At 46.8% G+C, this 17458-nt stretch overlaps 1 protein-coding gene across 3 annotated transcripts in view; it reads right to left on the minus strand.

Annotated features, from left to right (window-relative positions):
- Positions 1 to 1067: 1067 nt before the first annotated feature.
- Positions 1068 to 17458, minus strand: part of LOC129707298 (protein CBFA2T2-like) — a 100174-nt gene continuing 83783 nt past the window's right edge. For 2 of the 3 annotated variants that reach the window (XM_055652236.1, XM_055652234.1), the window contains exons 8-11: positions 15628 to 15820; positions 13592 to 13660; positions 10659 to 10849; positions 1068 to 8776 (exon numbers count right to left, since the gene is read on the minus strand). In XM_055652236.1, coding sequence (XP_055508211.1) covers positions 8504 to 8776; positions 10659 to 10849; positions 13592 to 13660; positions 15628 to 15820 — 726 coding nt within the window. In that variant the 3' untranslated portion in view covers positions 1068 to 8503. The remainder of the gene's footprint in view (positions 8777 to 10658; positions 10850 to 13591; positions 13661 to 15627; positions 15821 to 17458) is intronic. The other variant, XM_055652235.1, reaches the window with a different exon arrangement.

The following is a 17458-nucleotide window of genomic DNA, read 5'->3' on the forward strand; positions in this document are numbered from 1 at the left end:
GGGCATATTTTAAAGCAGCGACAGAGATACTTGCAGGGGAATGTGAGGAGGTTATTATTTGTCTTTAGTTTTAGCTTGACATCTGAAGTTTAATATAGTAATTGTGCTGATACTGACTCCAACCAACGATGTAATGAATATCATCCATTCCGGAGGTTTTATTTTTCTGATGCCATTTAAACTTCACTTGGATTTCAATGTAAAGGTAATTGGGAATGGGGAGCTTTGGAACAAAAATTTGCTCTCAGTACATATTAAATGTAATAAAATAATATATGCATGTTGGTAGGTGCAATGAAAACAAAGATCTTTTTTCATTGTTATGTTATGAATACCACAGAAAATATTATGTACTCTCAAGATCACATTTAATAGAATAATATTGCTTAAATATATAGTTATTGGACTTTGCAGTTCGGAAAAGTCCCAGCTGAGAGGAAGACAGCAAAATATTGAAAATGTTGGGGGTGAAAATGACTTCAGGACAGTTTGTTAGGAAAATGAAGGAAATTGTAACAGAATACTTATACAGATGAGTGAGTATACATTTCTGGATGAGAAATTGTGTTCAACCAATTGATGACTTCTTTGACAAAGTAACTAGCATGTTAGATAACAAGGAAGCCAATGGATGCCGCAAATTTTGTTATACAAGATTTGGTCTGTGAAGTGCCCCATAAAAGATTACCACATTAGATAAGCACCTGTGGACTTGAACATAATAGGTTAAGTCCAGGGGGTCAGATATGGGGTTTTATGTGTGGGCCAGATATATTGTCAGTGCAGAGGGGCTAGGAAAAAGGCCAAGTGTGCATCCAGAGTCAAGGTCTGGAATAATACTAGATGTGCAGTCAAAGCGGGGACAATAGGATTGTTCAGCACTGGTAGGTTGAGAGGGATAGATCAGCCATGATTGAAGGGTGGCGTAGACTTGATGGGCTGAATGGCCTAATGCTACTCCTATGACATAAGGAATACAACCTTATTGTAAAACTCTATAGTTCCACGTGTAATGGCTGCCGTCTCACTCTGTGGCTGCTTAATGCAAGATGTCGAAGAAAAACACCAAATTTTTACAAATATTTATTTACATTTACAACAGAGAAAGAATAAAAATACCTGATTCGAAGAAACACGGCATTAAAAGGAACAAAGACTGCAGCTCTGTTGCTAATCGCCAAGAATTAGCCACTGCATTAATGGAAGATAGGTGTGGAAGAGTACTTTCAACATGGTCTACTGTGCGTCACCCTGCCATTTGCCGGGGCTGCGTTTTAACAACGTGGATGGGCAAGTATTGTCACCTTTGTGGAGTTGGTGTTGGAAGTTGTTCCAAGTTAGACCGTGAGCCTGCACCAAGCAATGGTCTGATTTACACGTGGTGTGGAGTTACACTTACCAGGGAGCAAGGGACAGGTACCATTCTGGCTGTTGTACTCACAAACCAAAGTGTGGGACCGCAGTTTATATTGAAAGTACTTTTCCTTACAGGTTAGCTACTGTCCCAACAACTCCAGGGAAAGCTCAGACCAAATTAAATTCTGGTTTCTCATTTAGACTAAAGCCAAGTACAAAGCTGGCCTAGATAGTTCACATCCCTTCTTTGGCAGGAACTCGGAGCCACACTTTGATACACTGGCACTCTGATCCTAATTCATGCATACATGCCTGTTCCGATATGACACAGATCCAATTATACTTGAATTGTGTCTCTATTCTCAGATCTGCTGCCTTGCAGGGCAGTGGAAGCAGATCCTATAACTACACCCACAATTATCTAGAAATTATTGTAAAATTAAAAGCTACGGTTTAGAGGGAAATGGGCCAGATGTGAGAGTCCAGAACCAGGGGTCACAGTCTAAGAATAAAGGGAAGGCCATTTAAAACTGAGATGAGAAAAGAACAAAGGAGAGGCCATTTAAAACTGAGATCAGAAAAGAACAAAGGAGAGGCCATTTAAAACGGAGATGAGAAAAAACTTTTTCATATAGTTGTGAATTTGTGGAATTCTCTGCCACAGAAGGCAGTAGAGGCCAATTCACTGGATGAATTTAAAAGAGAGTTAGATAGAGCTCTAGGGGCTAGCGGAATCAAGGGATATGGGGAGAGGCAGACACGGGTTACTGATTGTGGCTGATCAGCCATGAACAGCTAACATTAGGAAGGGAATGTAACAGGTGAGCACATGTTGTTCGGTTGCGATCTCCAGTCTGAAGTAGTCTGAAGAAGGGTCCAGACCCAAAACATCACCTATCCTTTTTACTCTAGAGATGCTGCCTGACCTGTTGAGTTACTCCAGCACTTTGTGTCTATCTTCAGAGATCTCCATCTGGTTGTTCGTGTTGAACGCAAGAAAAATGTTACATGGGGCTCTTGCGTCTCAGCTAAAGAGGCCATTTTTGGTTTTCTATTGCGTATTTTTTCTTAATTGCCTGTGGAAGTGTGGATAGAGCCAATAGTGTTCCAGTAATGGGAGAGGATGCAAACTCTTGAGAAACCAGAAGTTAATTTTGCACAACCTGAATTTACATATTGCACAATTTGGGACAATGTCACCAAACTACTGGCTGATTAATTTGTCACTTTATACCAGCAAAAAATATATACACATCTGTGAGGGAATAGCAGAAACAAAACGTGTCTCTTTATATGGATTTCCCTTGGGATATAACAGCAGTGGTCAGATTAGAAGTTCCTGTAACTTCTGTCAGGTTAGGATGATACTGGGCAAAGTGTTGCAATCAAAAGAATGGCTGGTGTTGCAATTGCATGGGCTTCATATGGTTTGCTTTCAACAAGTAGGCTTAGCCAAGATTGTTGGATGGGATGCTTTGCACATCCAATCTCCGAGTTGAGAGCCTGCACAATCAATTCTCGGGCGGATGGGAGCAAAAGCAATGGACGTAATCAGGAGCAAGATGTAAAGTTTCATACACTATAAGACATTCGGCCAGACTTCTCTGTGTTGAGTATTTGAGTTTCCTTCCACTCCATCTGCCCTCATCCCCCCCCACCCCCCGTGCAATATAATTTCCGATCCCCTATCTCGCTCTTGGCTTTGAAAGCATCCGATGTCTTGTCTTGTCTTGTGTGGGAGGGAGTTCTGCACTGCACGTTCTGAACAAAAGATAATTCCTTCCATTTCACTGCTGGATTTAATAGTAAATGTTGGAATAATGGACCAACTATTTAGCCATATCTCTGGGGGGAAATGGGAAGCTGATCCAACGTCACATATTTCACTCATTGTCTAAATCATCCCCTACTTTCATATGTCCTCGTCATAGATTGGTCTGTAGGCCAGTGTGCAAACAGAGGGGAGACATATTTGCCCTTGTAACACAGTACTTTCCATTACCAAGAAGCAGTTGCTTCCTCCCGACTATTAAATCCCATTATGAAATGTTGGGAAAGGTCTTTTGCTCAATGCTGATACGAAACATCAACCATGTAGCAAGGGAGGAGAGTTTGAGGTGAGGGGTGAAGGGGGAAGAGATTAACGTGGAGGAGATGCTTCAAGAAGCAAGGAGCACCAACGGGCCTCATGTAAGGTCCACTGGTTTGGCTGGGTTACATGCCCATGGTTGGTGACAGACCTGAGGTACCAGGTGCTTGGCTCGAAATGCTGACTGTTTCTCTCTCCAGTCACCGCTCAACATATTCCCAACATCTTCTGCCTATATCCAGAGGAGATCATAGGTGGATATGATCCCTTTTTTTGGGTAAAGTATCAAACTGGGAACACAACAGAGGCCAAAAGCTGAATAGATGATAGTTCCATCAGTCTTCCCCCTGAATGGAAGTACCTCCAACCCTATTGTTTCCTCCTTCCTCATTTGATCCATACAATGACCTTGAATGGATTTGTTTAATTATAAAACTCCTCCTGCACTTCTCGGTGTGAGAGTGAGGGAAAGGGGAAGCAAAGAAAGTTTGAGGATAGATCTAAACCTGAAAACCTCAGTGATCGACAGAAGCTCATGAGAGGTCGAGGGCACCAACTCACCCCCTAAAGCCAAATGGTATGGATAGGGAGTCAGTCGGGGGGTGGCAGAGCTGGGGGAAGGGGGAGATCGGGTGTCGCAGAAACCTATCACTTTGAGCCCAACCTACAAGCCCAGAAGATGCAGGAAGACAGGTATCAGTATAATCTGATTAAACTCGTGTAACGGTGATGAATTCAGGACGCAACACACACCAACGACACGGAACATTTAAAATAAAAAAAGGTGGCAGGGACAAATTGCCATTTATCGGATGCTTACACAAATTCTTCTTAAATTAAAAGAAAAGACAAAAAATGAAATCAGTAATCACAACACGACAGTTTCACTGAAAAGAAGCCACACAGGCTGCTTCGGCTGACTCCAATACTACAACATCGTACACCGACCATTCACAAGGGAAACAATTAAACCCGACATCTCATTCACTTACAGAGAGACACGTCGCTGAACAGAGGGATTAGATTATTCGGCTTTCTCTTTCTTTGTTGACTCCTGAACATTGAGGTTTTGGTGGTTGGCCCACAAACTGAGCCTTCTTCGCCTTTGCTAAGTCGAAGAGAGAGAGAAGAGTTTGGCTTCGGTAGTTTGGTTGCAGAGTGATAATTTGGTTCAGTTATAGTTTTGGTGGACAGGTATGTGAGATGCGGCGCTAAACAGTAAGTACGCTTCCAATCTGATCACAGCCTGGGACACCCAGAGGCCTCTGGTTTTATGGGATAATGAGGAGTCAGACACAAATGAAGTGCGTTGAGTATCTGGATCCATGGAGCATCTACGCTAGCCTAACCCCCATTTGCAAACAGAAGAGTGAAGAGTTTACTTCAATCTTAGAGGATGAAGTTTGTTTGGGAGCAGAGCAGCTAGAAGCAACAGAGGAGAAGATGGTGGAAGATGATTCAATGATGACTAAATACTCAGTAATCTACCAGAGGGAATTAACAAACATTTCTCATTGTGCATGTTTAGTTTAGAGATACAGCAGTGAAACAGGCCCACTGAGTCATTGCCAGCCAGCGATCACCCGTACACTAGTTCTATCCTACACATTAGGGGCAATTTATAGAAGCCAATTAACCTACAAACTTGTAGAAACAAGGAACTAGTAGATACTAGTTTATACCAGAGAGACCAGAGTCTGAAGGAGAGTCCTGACCCGAAACGTCACCCATCCTTAGTTTTTCTGCCTGATCCACTATGTTACTCCAGCACTTTGTGTGTAACGTACAAACTCGCATGTCTTTGAGATTTGGGAGGAAACCAGAGAAAACTGATGTGGTCACAGGGAGAACATGCAAACTCTGTATGGACAGCACCTGTAGTCTGGATCGAACTGGTGCTGTAAGGGAGCAATTCTACCGGTCAATTTAACTTGAGTGTTGGATTGGACACTGCACATTGGACTTCCAACAAACGCCCTGGACAATGTTTCTTGGAGTCAGAGGCTTGCAGTCTTATCAGGAAACGTGAGTTTGAATCCCACTAGGGCAGCTGGTGAATTTAAATTCAAGCAGTTGAATTAAAAAGTAATCTGGACTAAACAGCTAGTTTTAAAAAAGGGCACAGTTCTGGAATAACTTAGCAGGTCAGGCAGCATCATTGGAGAACGTGGACAGGCAACTTGTCAGGTCGGGACTCTTCTTCAGACTAATTGCAAGGGGGTGGGTGGGTGTTTATGGGAGAGCTGGAAGAGAGGAGGGGCAAGTTACGAGGTGGCAGGTAATAGGTGAAAACAGGTGAGGGGGGGGGGGTTTGATGGGCAGATAGTTGGACAAAGGCTAGAGGAAAAACAATAGTGTGAGATAAAATGATCAAAGAGTTCCAAATTGTGAAGGAGAGGAAGTAAGGTAGGTGGAGAGGGAGGAGGAGGGGAGAAACAGGTGCAAATCTAGTTGGAGCACAGGGAAGGGACATTAAGTGCTGAGTTAATTCAGTAGGTTGAGCAGCATCTCTGGAGAACATGGATAGGTGACGTTTCAGATCCGGACCTTTGTTCAGAGTAATAGATAACATCTCAGGTTGGGACCCTTCTTCAGTGAATTCGAAGACGTGTCCTGACTCGAAACGTCACCTATCCATGTTCTCCAAAGATGCTGCCTGACCCGCTGAGTCACTCCAGCACCTTGTGTGATTGGTTGCTGCTGGACGAAATGGCCTGCATCTATAAAAGGTTCATGGAGAGGAAATGATGGTGAGATTGGTTGTATAAGCAGGTTAAATTAATTATTCATGGAATTAAAATAAAAGATTATCGTGCAATCTTCTGCAGTGGGTCTCACGCTGCGTCACCATGGAAACCAGATGGTTCTCTTGGGATGCCTCAATTGGTCGTTCAGCGAATAAAGCACGACCAATGGGAAAACATGTTGCTGCAGTGTGGTCCAGCCCTCTCAATGGCACAGGGAGCCTGTTTTCCTTAGCATGGAAAATATGTTCTAATTGGGAACTCCTAGAACAGGGATTAACCTTTGAGTTTATGGAATCACATAACTTGGAAATAATCTTGACCCAATCTCTCCCAACAGCACCCCACACCCTTTCAATGGGAAATGTGGGATAATGGAGAAACGACATGGCAATTCCAGAGTTATGCAATTCCAAAATAATATATAACCTTGAAATATAATATTCCACTCTTGGCTGTTGCCAGCTGGACTCCATTTAGCTCATTTAATTTAGATGCAGCACAGAAACTGGCCCTTCAGCCCACCAAATCCATGCTGACCAACACTAGTTCCATGCTATCCCACTTTCTCATCCACTCCCCTTCACACTAATTTTACAGAGGACCAATGAACCTACAATTCTGCACAGGTTCTTTGGGACATGGGAAGAAAGCAGAGTAAATCCAGGCAGTCAGAGGGAGAACGTGCAAACTCCATGCTGTGGGGCGGTGGTGGAGGGAGGGTGCACGTGGTAACTAAAGGGTGGGGGATGGGGGGGGGGGGGGGGGAATGCTTTGACAAAACTGAATCATGGAAGAGGCTACTGTTTGCAAAATCTCACCTTTGCTTCCTTCTGACCTCCTCTTTGCTATCTTGGAAAGTGGCTTCTACATTTAGGTAAGGAGAGCTTGCCAAAGAAGGAAGTCTTTGGCTGAAGGCGTTTAAGTATCTCAGGCAGCTGTTTGTCTCTGACCAGGCAGGAAGTAAATAGACACCATCATCACCACATATCTTAACTGTTGACAACAATGAGGTAATGTACACAGTCCCACACATCACCACACTGATGCATGGTTTTCTAATTACATTTAGGTCTGGAGTATTTTATTACTGTTAGCGCCCGACAGGGACAGTCCGCTTGCTTTGAGGAGGTTCAAACAGGAGGTGAGGAGATACTTCCCTCAAGAGGTCAGTCGTTTCAAAATGGTGGGCAAAGATGCCACCAAACTCGTCCATCCTCCTCCTACCTGCTGGAGGAACCACTGGCAGTGGCCTGGCTTTCATGGAACACCCTTGTGAGTGGGACTGAACGGCAGGAGGGGAGAGGAATCGGTGTGTACACTTCCCCATATAGGGTGCAGAATTTCTTCCTTTCCTGCTACAGGTTCCACGGGCCTGTGGCAGGATAGGTCCACGGTTTAATTTTTTAAAAAAAGTTCCTTCATCTTCCTCGAGAGCCGCCAGAATAAAAATAGCCACATCGCCGTGACTTTGTTTTAAGTTATAAATCTCCTGAAAAAGTTCCCCTTCCCGTCACAAGAGGTAAAGAGTGCGCTGAGGAGGCAGAGATGGAATTGGCGCCTCGGGACCACCCTGACTGGCATGGCAACGGTTCACCTTCTTGGGGAACAGTGCAAGGTGGGAGTGGGTTGGGAGGAGGGGGTTATGGGGAGGAACAGGGGCTCCTGCGGAAAGGCAATGTCGGGCCAGAAATACGAGGGAGGAGAGCGAGGAGGCTAATGCTGACGTGCACAGTAACCAGTCTCAAAGATTTCTGCAGCCGGGTCAACAAGGCCTGAGCACTGTTATTGGATGATGGATTCAACAGTCAACTTGTATGGGAGTGTGGCTGGGAGTTATTCATAGTCTTCATCTGAGAGTATTTTCTTCATCTGAGAGTATTCCATACGCTTCATCTGAGTACTTTCTAAATGCTCTTCATCTGAGAGTGTTTGCCACCTGACTGGTATGGAGCCGCCATGGACGTGTAGCCCTACTTGCTCCTTCTAATGCCTCTCCGACGGTAAAAAAAAAGATTCATATGCACAGACAAGGAGATCACAGCCTCACAACTGATGACCAAGTGGTGAAAATAACTCAGTCGTTCCTCGTTGAAGAGGTGTCAGAAGGTTTGACATTGCGTTTTTTTCTCTCTCTTTCTCCCCCTCGATTCACGGGCCGATTTATTTTTCTGTTGTTGGAAACCGTTTCACCAGAAGCCGAGGTCTACGCTGGGCGTCCAACAGCGGTTGGGGCTGGTGGTGGAATGGGAAGGGGGGGAAGGGGAGGGGTGGTGTCCGTGTCTGTCCTTGCCGGTGCAGGTCAGAGGTGGCGTTACTGGACGCTGGCATCAGTGGTTGCGGGCGTGGCTGACCTGGAGGTGACGGTGGAGGGTGGCGTCTTCTCCAGCGCTGGGCTCTTCTCGCACTTGGGGGCCTTCGGTGCCGGGACTCCGGTGGGCAGGGCCTTGGCCTGGGGGTGCAGGTTCTGCCCGCAGATGCGATGGTGCTTCTCCCAGTCCTTGTGCTGGCAGAAGGAACCGCAGTAGCGTGCCGCGTTGCAGCCGCTGCACGTCTCGCTGGCCTTGCGCCCGCAGTTCCAGCAGCTCTGCAGGGCAGAAGAGAGAGGTCAGATGTAGTTGGAAGTCAAAGGCCAATGGATAAGCTTTCTCAATTAGAAGGCACAGGGTTAAATCTCACTCTACTCTGCTGCGCGTGAACCTGCCGAGACGCCCCTGTGCAGCACTGACATTGTACTGCATTGTTGTGGAGTACTGAGAGAGCACTGCACCACTGTGGAGCACGGAGAAAATACTGCACTACTGCAGTATTGGGGGAGAATTGCATTACTGTGCAGCACTGAGGATGGATGGACTGCACTACTGTGGAGCACGGCGGGAGCACTGCATTGTTGGAGGAACCCCCAACAATTGGATAAGATGTTAAAGCAAGGCCTCAGAGTCAAAGAGAGATAGGGCATGAAAACAGGCCGTATGCAAGCATATTCACCTCTACCCCATTGAGGACATTGGCCTTTGTCTATGGGTCTGATGCGCTACAATGCTGAGAACTATATTCTGCACTCTGTATCCTCCCCTGTGCTCTACCTATTGAACTTGAGTTTGACTTGATTGTATCCACGTCTAATCTGAACTGTTTGGATTGTAAAGGTCCCACACCGATTTTCTGGCACCTCCTTTAATCCAAACAAGGAATGAGTGGTGGACCTGTATGCATTTTACCTTGGGCCACGTGACAATAATCAACCTAAACCTTCAGTCCACACTCAACCATCAACCACGGATTTACACTAAACCGACATCAATCCCATTTTTTATTCCTTCCACATTCTCATCAACTTGCCTCAGACTGTATCATTCACCTACACACTAGGGGTAATTTAACCCTATACGACTGAACTGCCAACCTGCACGTGTTTGGGATGAAACACACACGGTCACAGAGAGAACGTGGATACCCCTCACACATACAGCATTCGAGGTCAAGATTGAACTGGGGTCTCTGGTGCTGTGAGACAGCACCTCTCCTGCCTTGAGAATCGGACAGTGCCCTCGGTGATAGATGGACTGTTTAGAAGCCTGATGCCGAGTGAGCCCGAGGCTACTGAATGGCGGCACAGTGGCGCAGTGGCAGATCCGCTGCCTCACAGCACCAGGGACCCAGGTTCAATTCTGACCTCAGGTTCTCTCTGTGTATGGAGTTTGCACGTTCTCCCTGTCACCCTCGGGTGCTCCGGTTTCCTCCCACATCTCAAAGAGGTGCAGGTTTGTTGGCTAATTGGCCCTCTGCAAATTGCCACTGATGTGCATGGGAACAGATGAGAAAGGAGGAAAACGTAGAACTAGTGTGAACGGGTGCTGGATATTCGGCGTGGACTCGGTGGGCCAAAGGGCGGGTTTCTAGGCTGTATCTCTAAACCTAATTAAAATAAGAAACAGGCCTTTTGGCCCACCGAGTCCATGCCAACCCTCAAGCATACACTTTGCACTAATCCCATCCCACACCATTTTACTCTCCACAACATCTCATCAACTTCCCCCCACTCTCAGATTCTACCACTCAACTACGCAATGTTTCTGGGCTGTATCTCTAAAGACTAAACACCCCTAGTCAATGGGTCATCTGGAACCTGTCCACAGTAGGAGTATCAGTTTAGAGATACAGCGTAGAAACAGGCCCTTCGGCCCAACGAGCCTGCGCCGACCTGCGATCACCCCGTACACTAGCACTATCCTATACACTAGGTACAATTTACAGAAGCCAATTGACCTACAAACCTGTACGTCTTTGGACTGAGGGAGGAAACCGGAGCTCCCCGAGAAAACAGGGAGAACGTACAAACTCCGTACAGACAGCACCCGTAGTCAGGATCGAACCTGGAACACTGGCACTGTAAGGCAGCAGCTGCACCGCTGCTCCACCATGATGCCCCTCGTTAGTGTGAGTGGACCGGCTAGGGGATGTCCTACCTCGCTGGTGTCCTCCTGCTCATTGATGACCGTGAAGGCATCTTCCGCTGCCTGTCGCTTGGCGTCCGCTATCTTCTGCTCCATCTTGGCCCTCTCCGCCGTGATCATCTCGTAGGCTTTCTGCTCCGCCTCGGTCACGGCCTTCTGCAGCTGCGAGACCGCCTGGCGTTTCACCTCGTTGACGGCTTCTTCTGTTCACCGAGGAGAGACAGAAACAACTCTAAGAGGAGGCCACATTGGGTGCTCAACGATGAAGAGGAGTTCCCGTCATCTTAGTCTTAGTTTAGTTTATTGTCATGTGTACAGTGAAAAGCTTCATGTTGCGTGCTAGCCAGTCAGCGAAAAGACTATACATGATTACAATCAAGTCATCCACAGTGTACAGGTACAGGATAAAGGGAATAATGTTTAGTGCAAGATAAATATATCTATAATATATTTTGAAATAATTAGTATTTCAACACATCAAATACATTTTAAACCAATACAATCTTCACACTGTGTTCAGCCTTTATCAAACCACCAATAGATGGTGTAAACATTTTCACAGCCAAATGGAATAATTTAAAATTGCTTTAGATTAGTTATAGAGTCATAGTGTCTTACTGCATGGAAACAGGCCCTTCAGCCCAACTTGCCCACATCGACCTACATGTCCCATCTACACTAGTCTCACCTGCCTGCATTTGGCCCATATCCCTAAACCTGTCCTATCCATGTACCTGGCCATATACTTCTTAAAGGTTGCGATAGTACCTGGCTCAAGTACCTCCTCCGGCAGCTCGTTCCAACACTCATTATCCTTTGTGTAAAAGAACCCCCCAGGTTCCTATTAAATCAAAACAAATCAGAGCCGGCACCAATGGCCAACGAAAGGTGGAGCCCACAATGTTCCATTGTTGGCTGTGGAAGAAGTGATAACAAAGGGATATATGGAGGCAAACAATGGAACTAGCAGGATGACTGAGTGTGGGAGGGGCTTTCTTTAGTTCTAGATTAGTTTATAGATACAGCATGGAAACAGGCCCTTCGGCCCACCTGGTCAGCACCAACCAGCGATCCGTGTACACCAACACTATCCGACACGCATCAGGGACCATTTACAATTATACCAAGCCAATTAACAACAAACTTTGGATTGTGGGAAGGAACCCGGAGAAAACCCACGCAGATCATGGGGAGAACATACAAACTCCGTACAGACAGCATCCGAAGTTAGGATTAAACCCGGGTTGAGTGGCGCTGCGCGGCTGCAACTCTACCGCTGAGCCACCATGCCGCCCTTTCTCGGCTCTGTTTCCGAGCTGTATCTCTAAGCCAAGCTAAATAAGTAAATAAAGGGCAGGTGCCTGACACCAGTGTGCTTTGATGAGATTACCAGTTGCAGATGGCAACGGCACACACATAAACTCTCACGAGAACCAGAAGCCCAGAAGGTGTTGGGCAGTCAGACTTGGCGCTAATTCCGCTCTGGGTTGGCAGATGGTGGATCTGCTGCAGGTGAGACAGCGTGACAGCTTTCTTTCTTCCATCCTCTGCTCTTTTGCTCTCTGCCTCTCCCCTCCCCCGCAGTATGGAATGCTGCCTTCTGCAAAATAACCGCCAAGCCTTTGCACAGCAGCTGTTGATCCGCCAAACCGCCAAACCGCCAGAGGAAATATCAAACTGCAAACTCACACCGGCATCGCTCGGTGCATTCCCTCCTGCTTGTGTTTTCCTTCACTCGCCCAATTTCCACCACATACCTTCATGCACTCTTTCCTCGGCATTATCTTGTGGAATAGCACAAGTGTTATTGGTCACTGTACTCCGTACAATAACTCCGTACAGACAGCACCCGTAGTCAGGATCGAACCCGGGTCAATTGGCGCAGTAAGACAGCAACTCGACTGCTGCGCCACCATGCCGCCCCTGAAGTACAACACTGTTTGTATGACAAAGGTCTAACTGCTCACAATGCACTGTTGATTGAGAACTAGAGAACTATTTGAAAGCTTCTTTGGAAATTGGCAAGAAAAAGGGTCTTGGAAATTTTTTTTTTCATTTAACATCCTTGCAGTAATCACACACCACCATGGGTATTGACAAGTAATCGTGTCTCTTGGTTAATGATACTCTATTAAACAACTTAACATAGTCTTTAGAAACAAGGAACTATAGGGAACTTTGAGGGCAGCACAGCGGTAGAGTTGCTGCATTACAACGCCAGAGACCCGTGTTCGATCCTGACTATGGGTGCTGTCTATACGGAGTTAATACATTCTCCCTGTGACGGCGTGGGTTTTTTCTGGCTACTCCAGTTTCCAAAGACGTGCTGGTTTGTAGGACAATTGACTTTTGTAAAATTGCCCAGTGTGTCGGATAGTGTTGGTGTATGGGTCGGTGTGGACTTGGTGGGCTGAAGGGCCTGTTTCCATGCTGTATCTCTGAAGTCTGAAGATGCTGGTTTACCGGAGCACCCGGAGAAAACCCACGCAGTCACAGGGAGAATGTATTAACTCCGTGCAGACAGCACCCGCAGTCAGGATCGAACCCGATCCTCTGGGACTGTAAGGCAGCAACTCTACCTCTCTGCATGTTCTCCAGGAATGCTGCCTGACCTGTTGAGTAACTTCAGCACTTTATATCATCTTTAGTGTTTTTCGCTTGCAGTAACAAAAATAAATTGAAAGGCCTTTATTTTTGAAAGCCCTGGTTGATAAAAGAGCGAGTTTGAAACTCTGGCAGGGTCTTGTGTGAATCATGCTGACTCACTGGGAAGATGAGGAAGTCGATTTATGATCTTATTGAGTGGCAAAGTAGGGTTGAAAGGCCAGATGGGCCAAACCTGCCCCTGATTTGTCACACACCTGTTTTGTTTTTCTTGTGTGCAAGGCAGACTAGCTGCCTTCATCTAAGCCAAGAGATGCTGACTGATCTCCTGTATGGCTTACCTGCCTTTTTCCAAATGTCATCGGGGACGTACCCAGCTGAAGGCCGGTGATTGATCTCCCGAAGAAGCTCTGCAGAGACACAAACCAACTGTAAGTAAATGGAAGGGCCTGTTTCCATGCTGAATCTGTAAACCAAACCATGCACCCTAACAGGCAGGCAGGCAGGCAGCTCTAATTCCCAGCAAAACACACAAAGTGCTGGAGGAACTTTGGCACAGCGGTAGAGCAACTGCCTTACAGCACCAGAGACCCGGGTTCGACCCTGACTACGAGTGTTGTCTGTACGGAGTTTGTACGTTAATTGGCTTCGGTAAAATTGTAAGTTGTCCCTGGTGTAGTATAGTGTAAGTGTGCGGGGATCACTGGTCGGCATGGACTCGGTGGGCTGAAGGGCCTGGTTCCACCTTGTATCTCTGAATTAAACCAAACCCAATAGGTCAGGCAGCATCTGTGGAGGGAATGGATAAGCCAGTTACTCCAGTACTTTGTATATTTTTTTGTAAATCAGCATCTGCAATTCCTTGTGTCTACATTAACTGTTTATTCTTTTATAAGACGAAATTCTCATGAAATAAGATATATTGATCCACATGAATTAAAAAAAACACGTTGTTTTGCCCACGATTCCAGCATCTATAAGTACATTGGGCCTCTAGCAGCGACACTGGTACTGATTAACACCTAGAATAAACATCATTTTCACCAGCAATAAAATCCCTCAGCCCAATAAATAGAAAAACATTTCAAAGAAATTTAGAGAGAGTCCAAAGGAAAAGATTAATCAGGTAAAAGCCCTTAATCTTGGTGCAAAAATGGAATCCGCGGCAATTATCCAGTCTTGGCCGCTGTTTAACTACAGACAGTAGCTAAATCCACAGAGAGCTCACATTATGCATGGGATCATACAGCATAGACACAGGCCCTTTGGCCCATTGAATCCATGCCGACCAGCACACATCCATTTACACTCATTCTATTTGACTCACCCCACTTTCCCGACATCCCGCCTCCTGGAGTCCACCACTGGCCTACAATTTACAGAGGCCAATTAACCTACCGACCCACACGTCTTTGGAGTGTGGAAGGAGCCCAGAGCATCCAGAGGAAACCCACGTGATCACAGGGTGAACATGCAAACTCCACACAAGTCAGAATTGAACCAGTGTTAGTGGAGGTGTGAGGTAGCTGCACCACTGTGCTACACATTTACAGCATGGAAACAGTTCCCTTGGTGCACCATCGATCACTTGTTCACACCAGTTCTGTTATTCCACTATCTCATCCACTCCCGACACACCAGGGTCAATTTACAGAGGGCCAATTAACCTACAAATCTGCACATCCTTGGGATGCGAGAGGAAACCGGAACACCCAGAGGAAACCCACACGGTCACAGGGAGAACGTACAAACTCCACAGAGGCAGCACCCAAGGTCAGGATCGGACCCGGGTCTCTGGCACATTGTGCTGCCAATTTTTCCTGGCTTTTGTTTTCATCAAATGTTCTATTAGACAAAGCTCTCCAGTTTACAGAGAAAATCCCCTTTCTCACAGTCTGTCATAAAAGACAGAAACATGCCCTTCAGCCCAACTCGTTCATGCCAACCAAGATGCCCATCTAAGCCAGTCCCATTTTGCCCCTTTTCAGCTTAATTTAAAAATATAAAGTGGGAACAGGCCCTTCGGCCCAAAGAGTCCACGCCAACCAGTAATCACCCATTTACTAGTTCTATCCTGCACACAAGGGACAATTTACAGAAGCCAAATAACCTACAAACCCGCACGTTTTAGAGATGCGAGAAGAAGCTGGAGCACCCAGAGAAAACCCTCCCGGTCCGTCAGAGGATGCATAAACTCCATACAAACAGCACCCGCAGTCAGGATTAAACCTGGGTGTCCAGCGCTGTGAGGCAGCAACTCTACCACTGCGGCATCGTGCCTCCCTCTTCTTCGAGATTTCATACTCAATTGTGAGCCAGATTACTGAAGATGCGTTTATTGAATCCACCCGTGGGAAGCTGGGTTTGGACTACGTACCAGACTGGATGATGTCCGCGTTGCCGGGGCTGAGCTGGCGCAGGTGAACGCCGCTGCCCTTACGCACGTCCTCCGTGTCGTTGTAGCGCCGCATCCAGTAGTTCAGCTCCTCCCGGTCGGCCTCCTGGCAGCGGCAGAGCACGGCCAGGGACCGCCGCGTCTTCTCCACCATGTCCATGATGCAGTTCAAGAGCTGGAAGTAAACACAATGTCAGCCTCCGATTAAATATCTAAAGGGGCTGCTCCTCGCTTTCTGGCTCCACTTCAGTCCCGCCGTGCTAATCTTTGAAGACGCAGGGCGGAGGGGAGTGGGTAGATCAGAGGATGTCCTGGTTGGTTTGCTCCTGGGCCTGGCCAAGCTGGCCATTCATGGATCACGGCAGAAAGCAGACCACACTGAGCGCCCGTCCCTTTTCCAGGGTTACATGTCCCGGCGTCCCGTGAAAATGAACCTGTGGTGTCCATGGGGTCTCATTGCCCGTTCACTCATTGCCCATTGGAATCCATTGCCACAGACAGCTGTGGAGGCCAAGTCTATGGATATTTTTACACTGGTTCTTAGAGGTTCCAAGAATGTAAAATACAAAATTCCTTGATTAAATGCTTTGAAGCATAAGCCTTGAAAAGGGTATCTACTCAGTTTTCCATCTTCTCCCACACTCAGTGCATAGGCACAATGCAGCAGGTTGGTAGAGCTACTGCCTCACAGCGCCAGAGACCCAGGTTCAATCCTGAACTCAGGTGCTGTCTTTGTGGAGTTTGCACGTTCTCCCTATGACCGCGTGAATTTCCCCCGGGTGCTCTGGTTTCCTCCCACATCCCAAAGATTTGCAGGTTTGTAGGTTAATTGGCGCTCTGTAAATTGACCCTTGTGTGTAAGGAATGGAAGAGAAAGCGGGATAGAACTGCTGTGAACGGGTGATCGAAGATCCACATGGACTCTGTGGGCCGAAGGGCCTGCTTCTATGCTGTTTCTTTCAATCAATTAATCATAGAGTCATACAGCATGAGAACAGTTCCACTGGGGGCGGCACAGTGGCACAGCGGTAGAGTTGCTGCCTTACAGCACCACAGGCCCAGGTTCGATCCTGACTACGGGTTCTGTATAGACTTTGTATCCTCGCCCCGTGAACCCTGGGTTTTTTCCTAGATTAGTTTACTTTAATTTAGTTTAGAGATACAGGGTGGAAACAAGCCCTTCGGCCCACCAGGTCCGTGCTAACCAGCGATCCCCGCACATTAACACTATCATACACACACTAGGGACAATTTATACATTTACCAAGGCCAATTAACCTACAAACCTGTACGTCTTTGGAGTGTGGGAGGAAACAGAAGATCCCAGAGAAAACCCACGCAGGTCACGGGGAGAACCTACAATCTCCGTACAGACAGCACCCGTAGTCGGGATCGAACCCGGGTCTCCAGCGCTGCATTCGCTGTAAGGCAACAACTCTGCCCCCGTGACCACCCAACTCACACAGTCCAAAGACGTACAGGTTTGTAGGTTATTAGGCTTGGTATAAATGATAAATTGTTCCTAGTGTGTAGGATAGTGTTAATGTGCGGGGATTGCTTGTCGGTGTGAACTCGGTGGGCCGAAGGGCCTGTTTGTGCGCTGTATCTCTAAAACTAGATTTGGTCCATGCTGGCCAAGTTCCCCTAGCTAAGCTAGTCTCATTTGCTCGCATTTGGCTCCTATTCCTCTAAACCTTTCAGATTCACGTACCCTTTGGGGAAAATGCAAAATCCCATTCAGTAAGGGATTGGGATTATAAATGCCCTCCCTGAACTGCAGATTAATACACAGGGTAAATGTTTAGTTTACTTT

This window comes from Leucoraja erinacea, chromosome 21, assembly GCF_028641065.1.
Source record: "Leucoraja erinacea ecotype New England chromosome 21, Leri_hhj_1, whole genome shotgun sequence".
In the NCBI taxonomy this organism is placed as follows: domain Eukaryota; kingdom Metazoa; phylum Chordata; class Chondrichthyes; order Rajiformes; family Rajidae; genus Leucoraja; species Leucoraja erinaceus.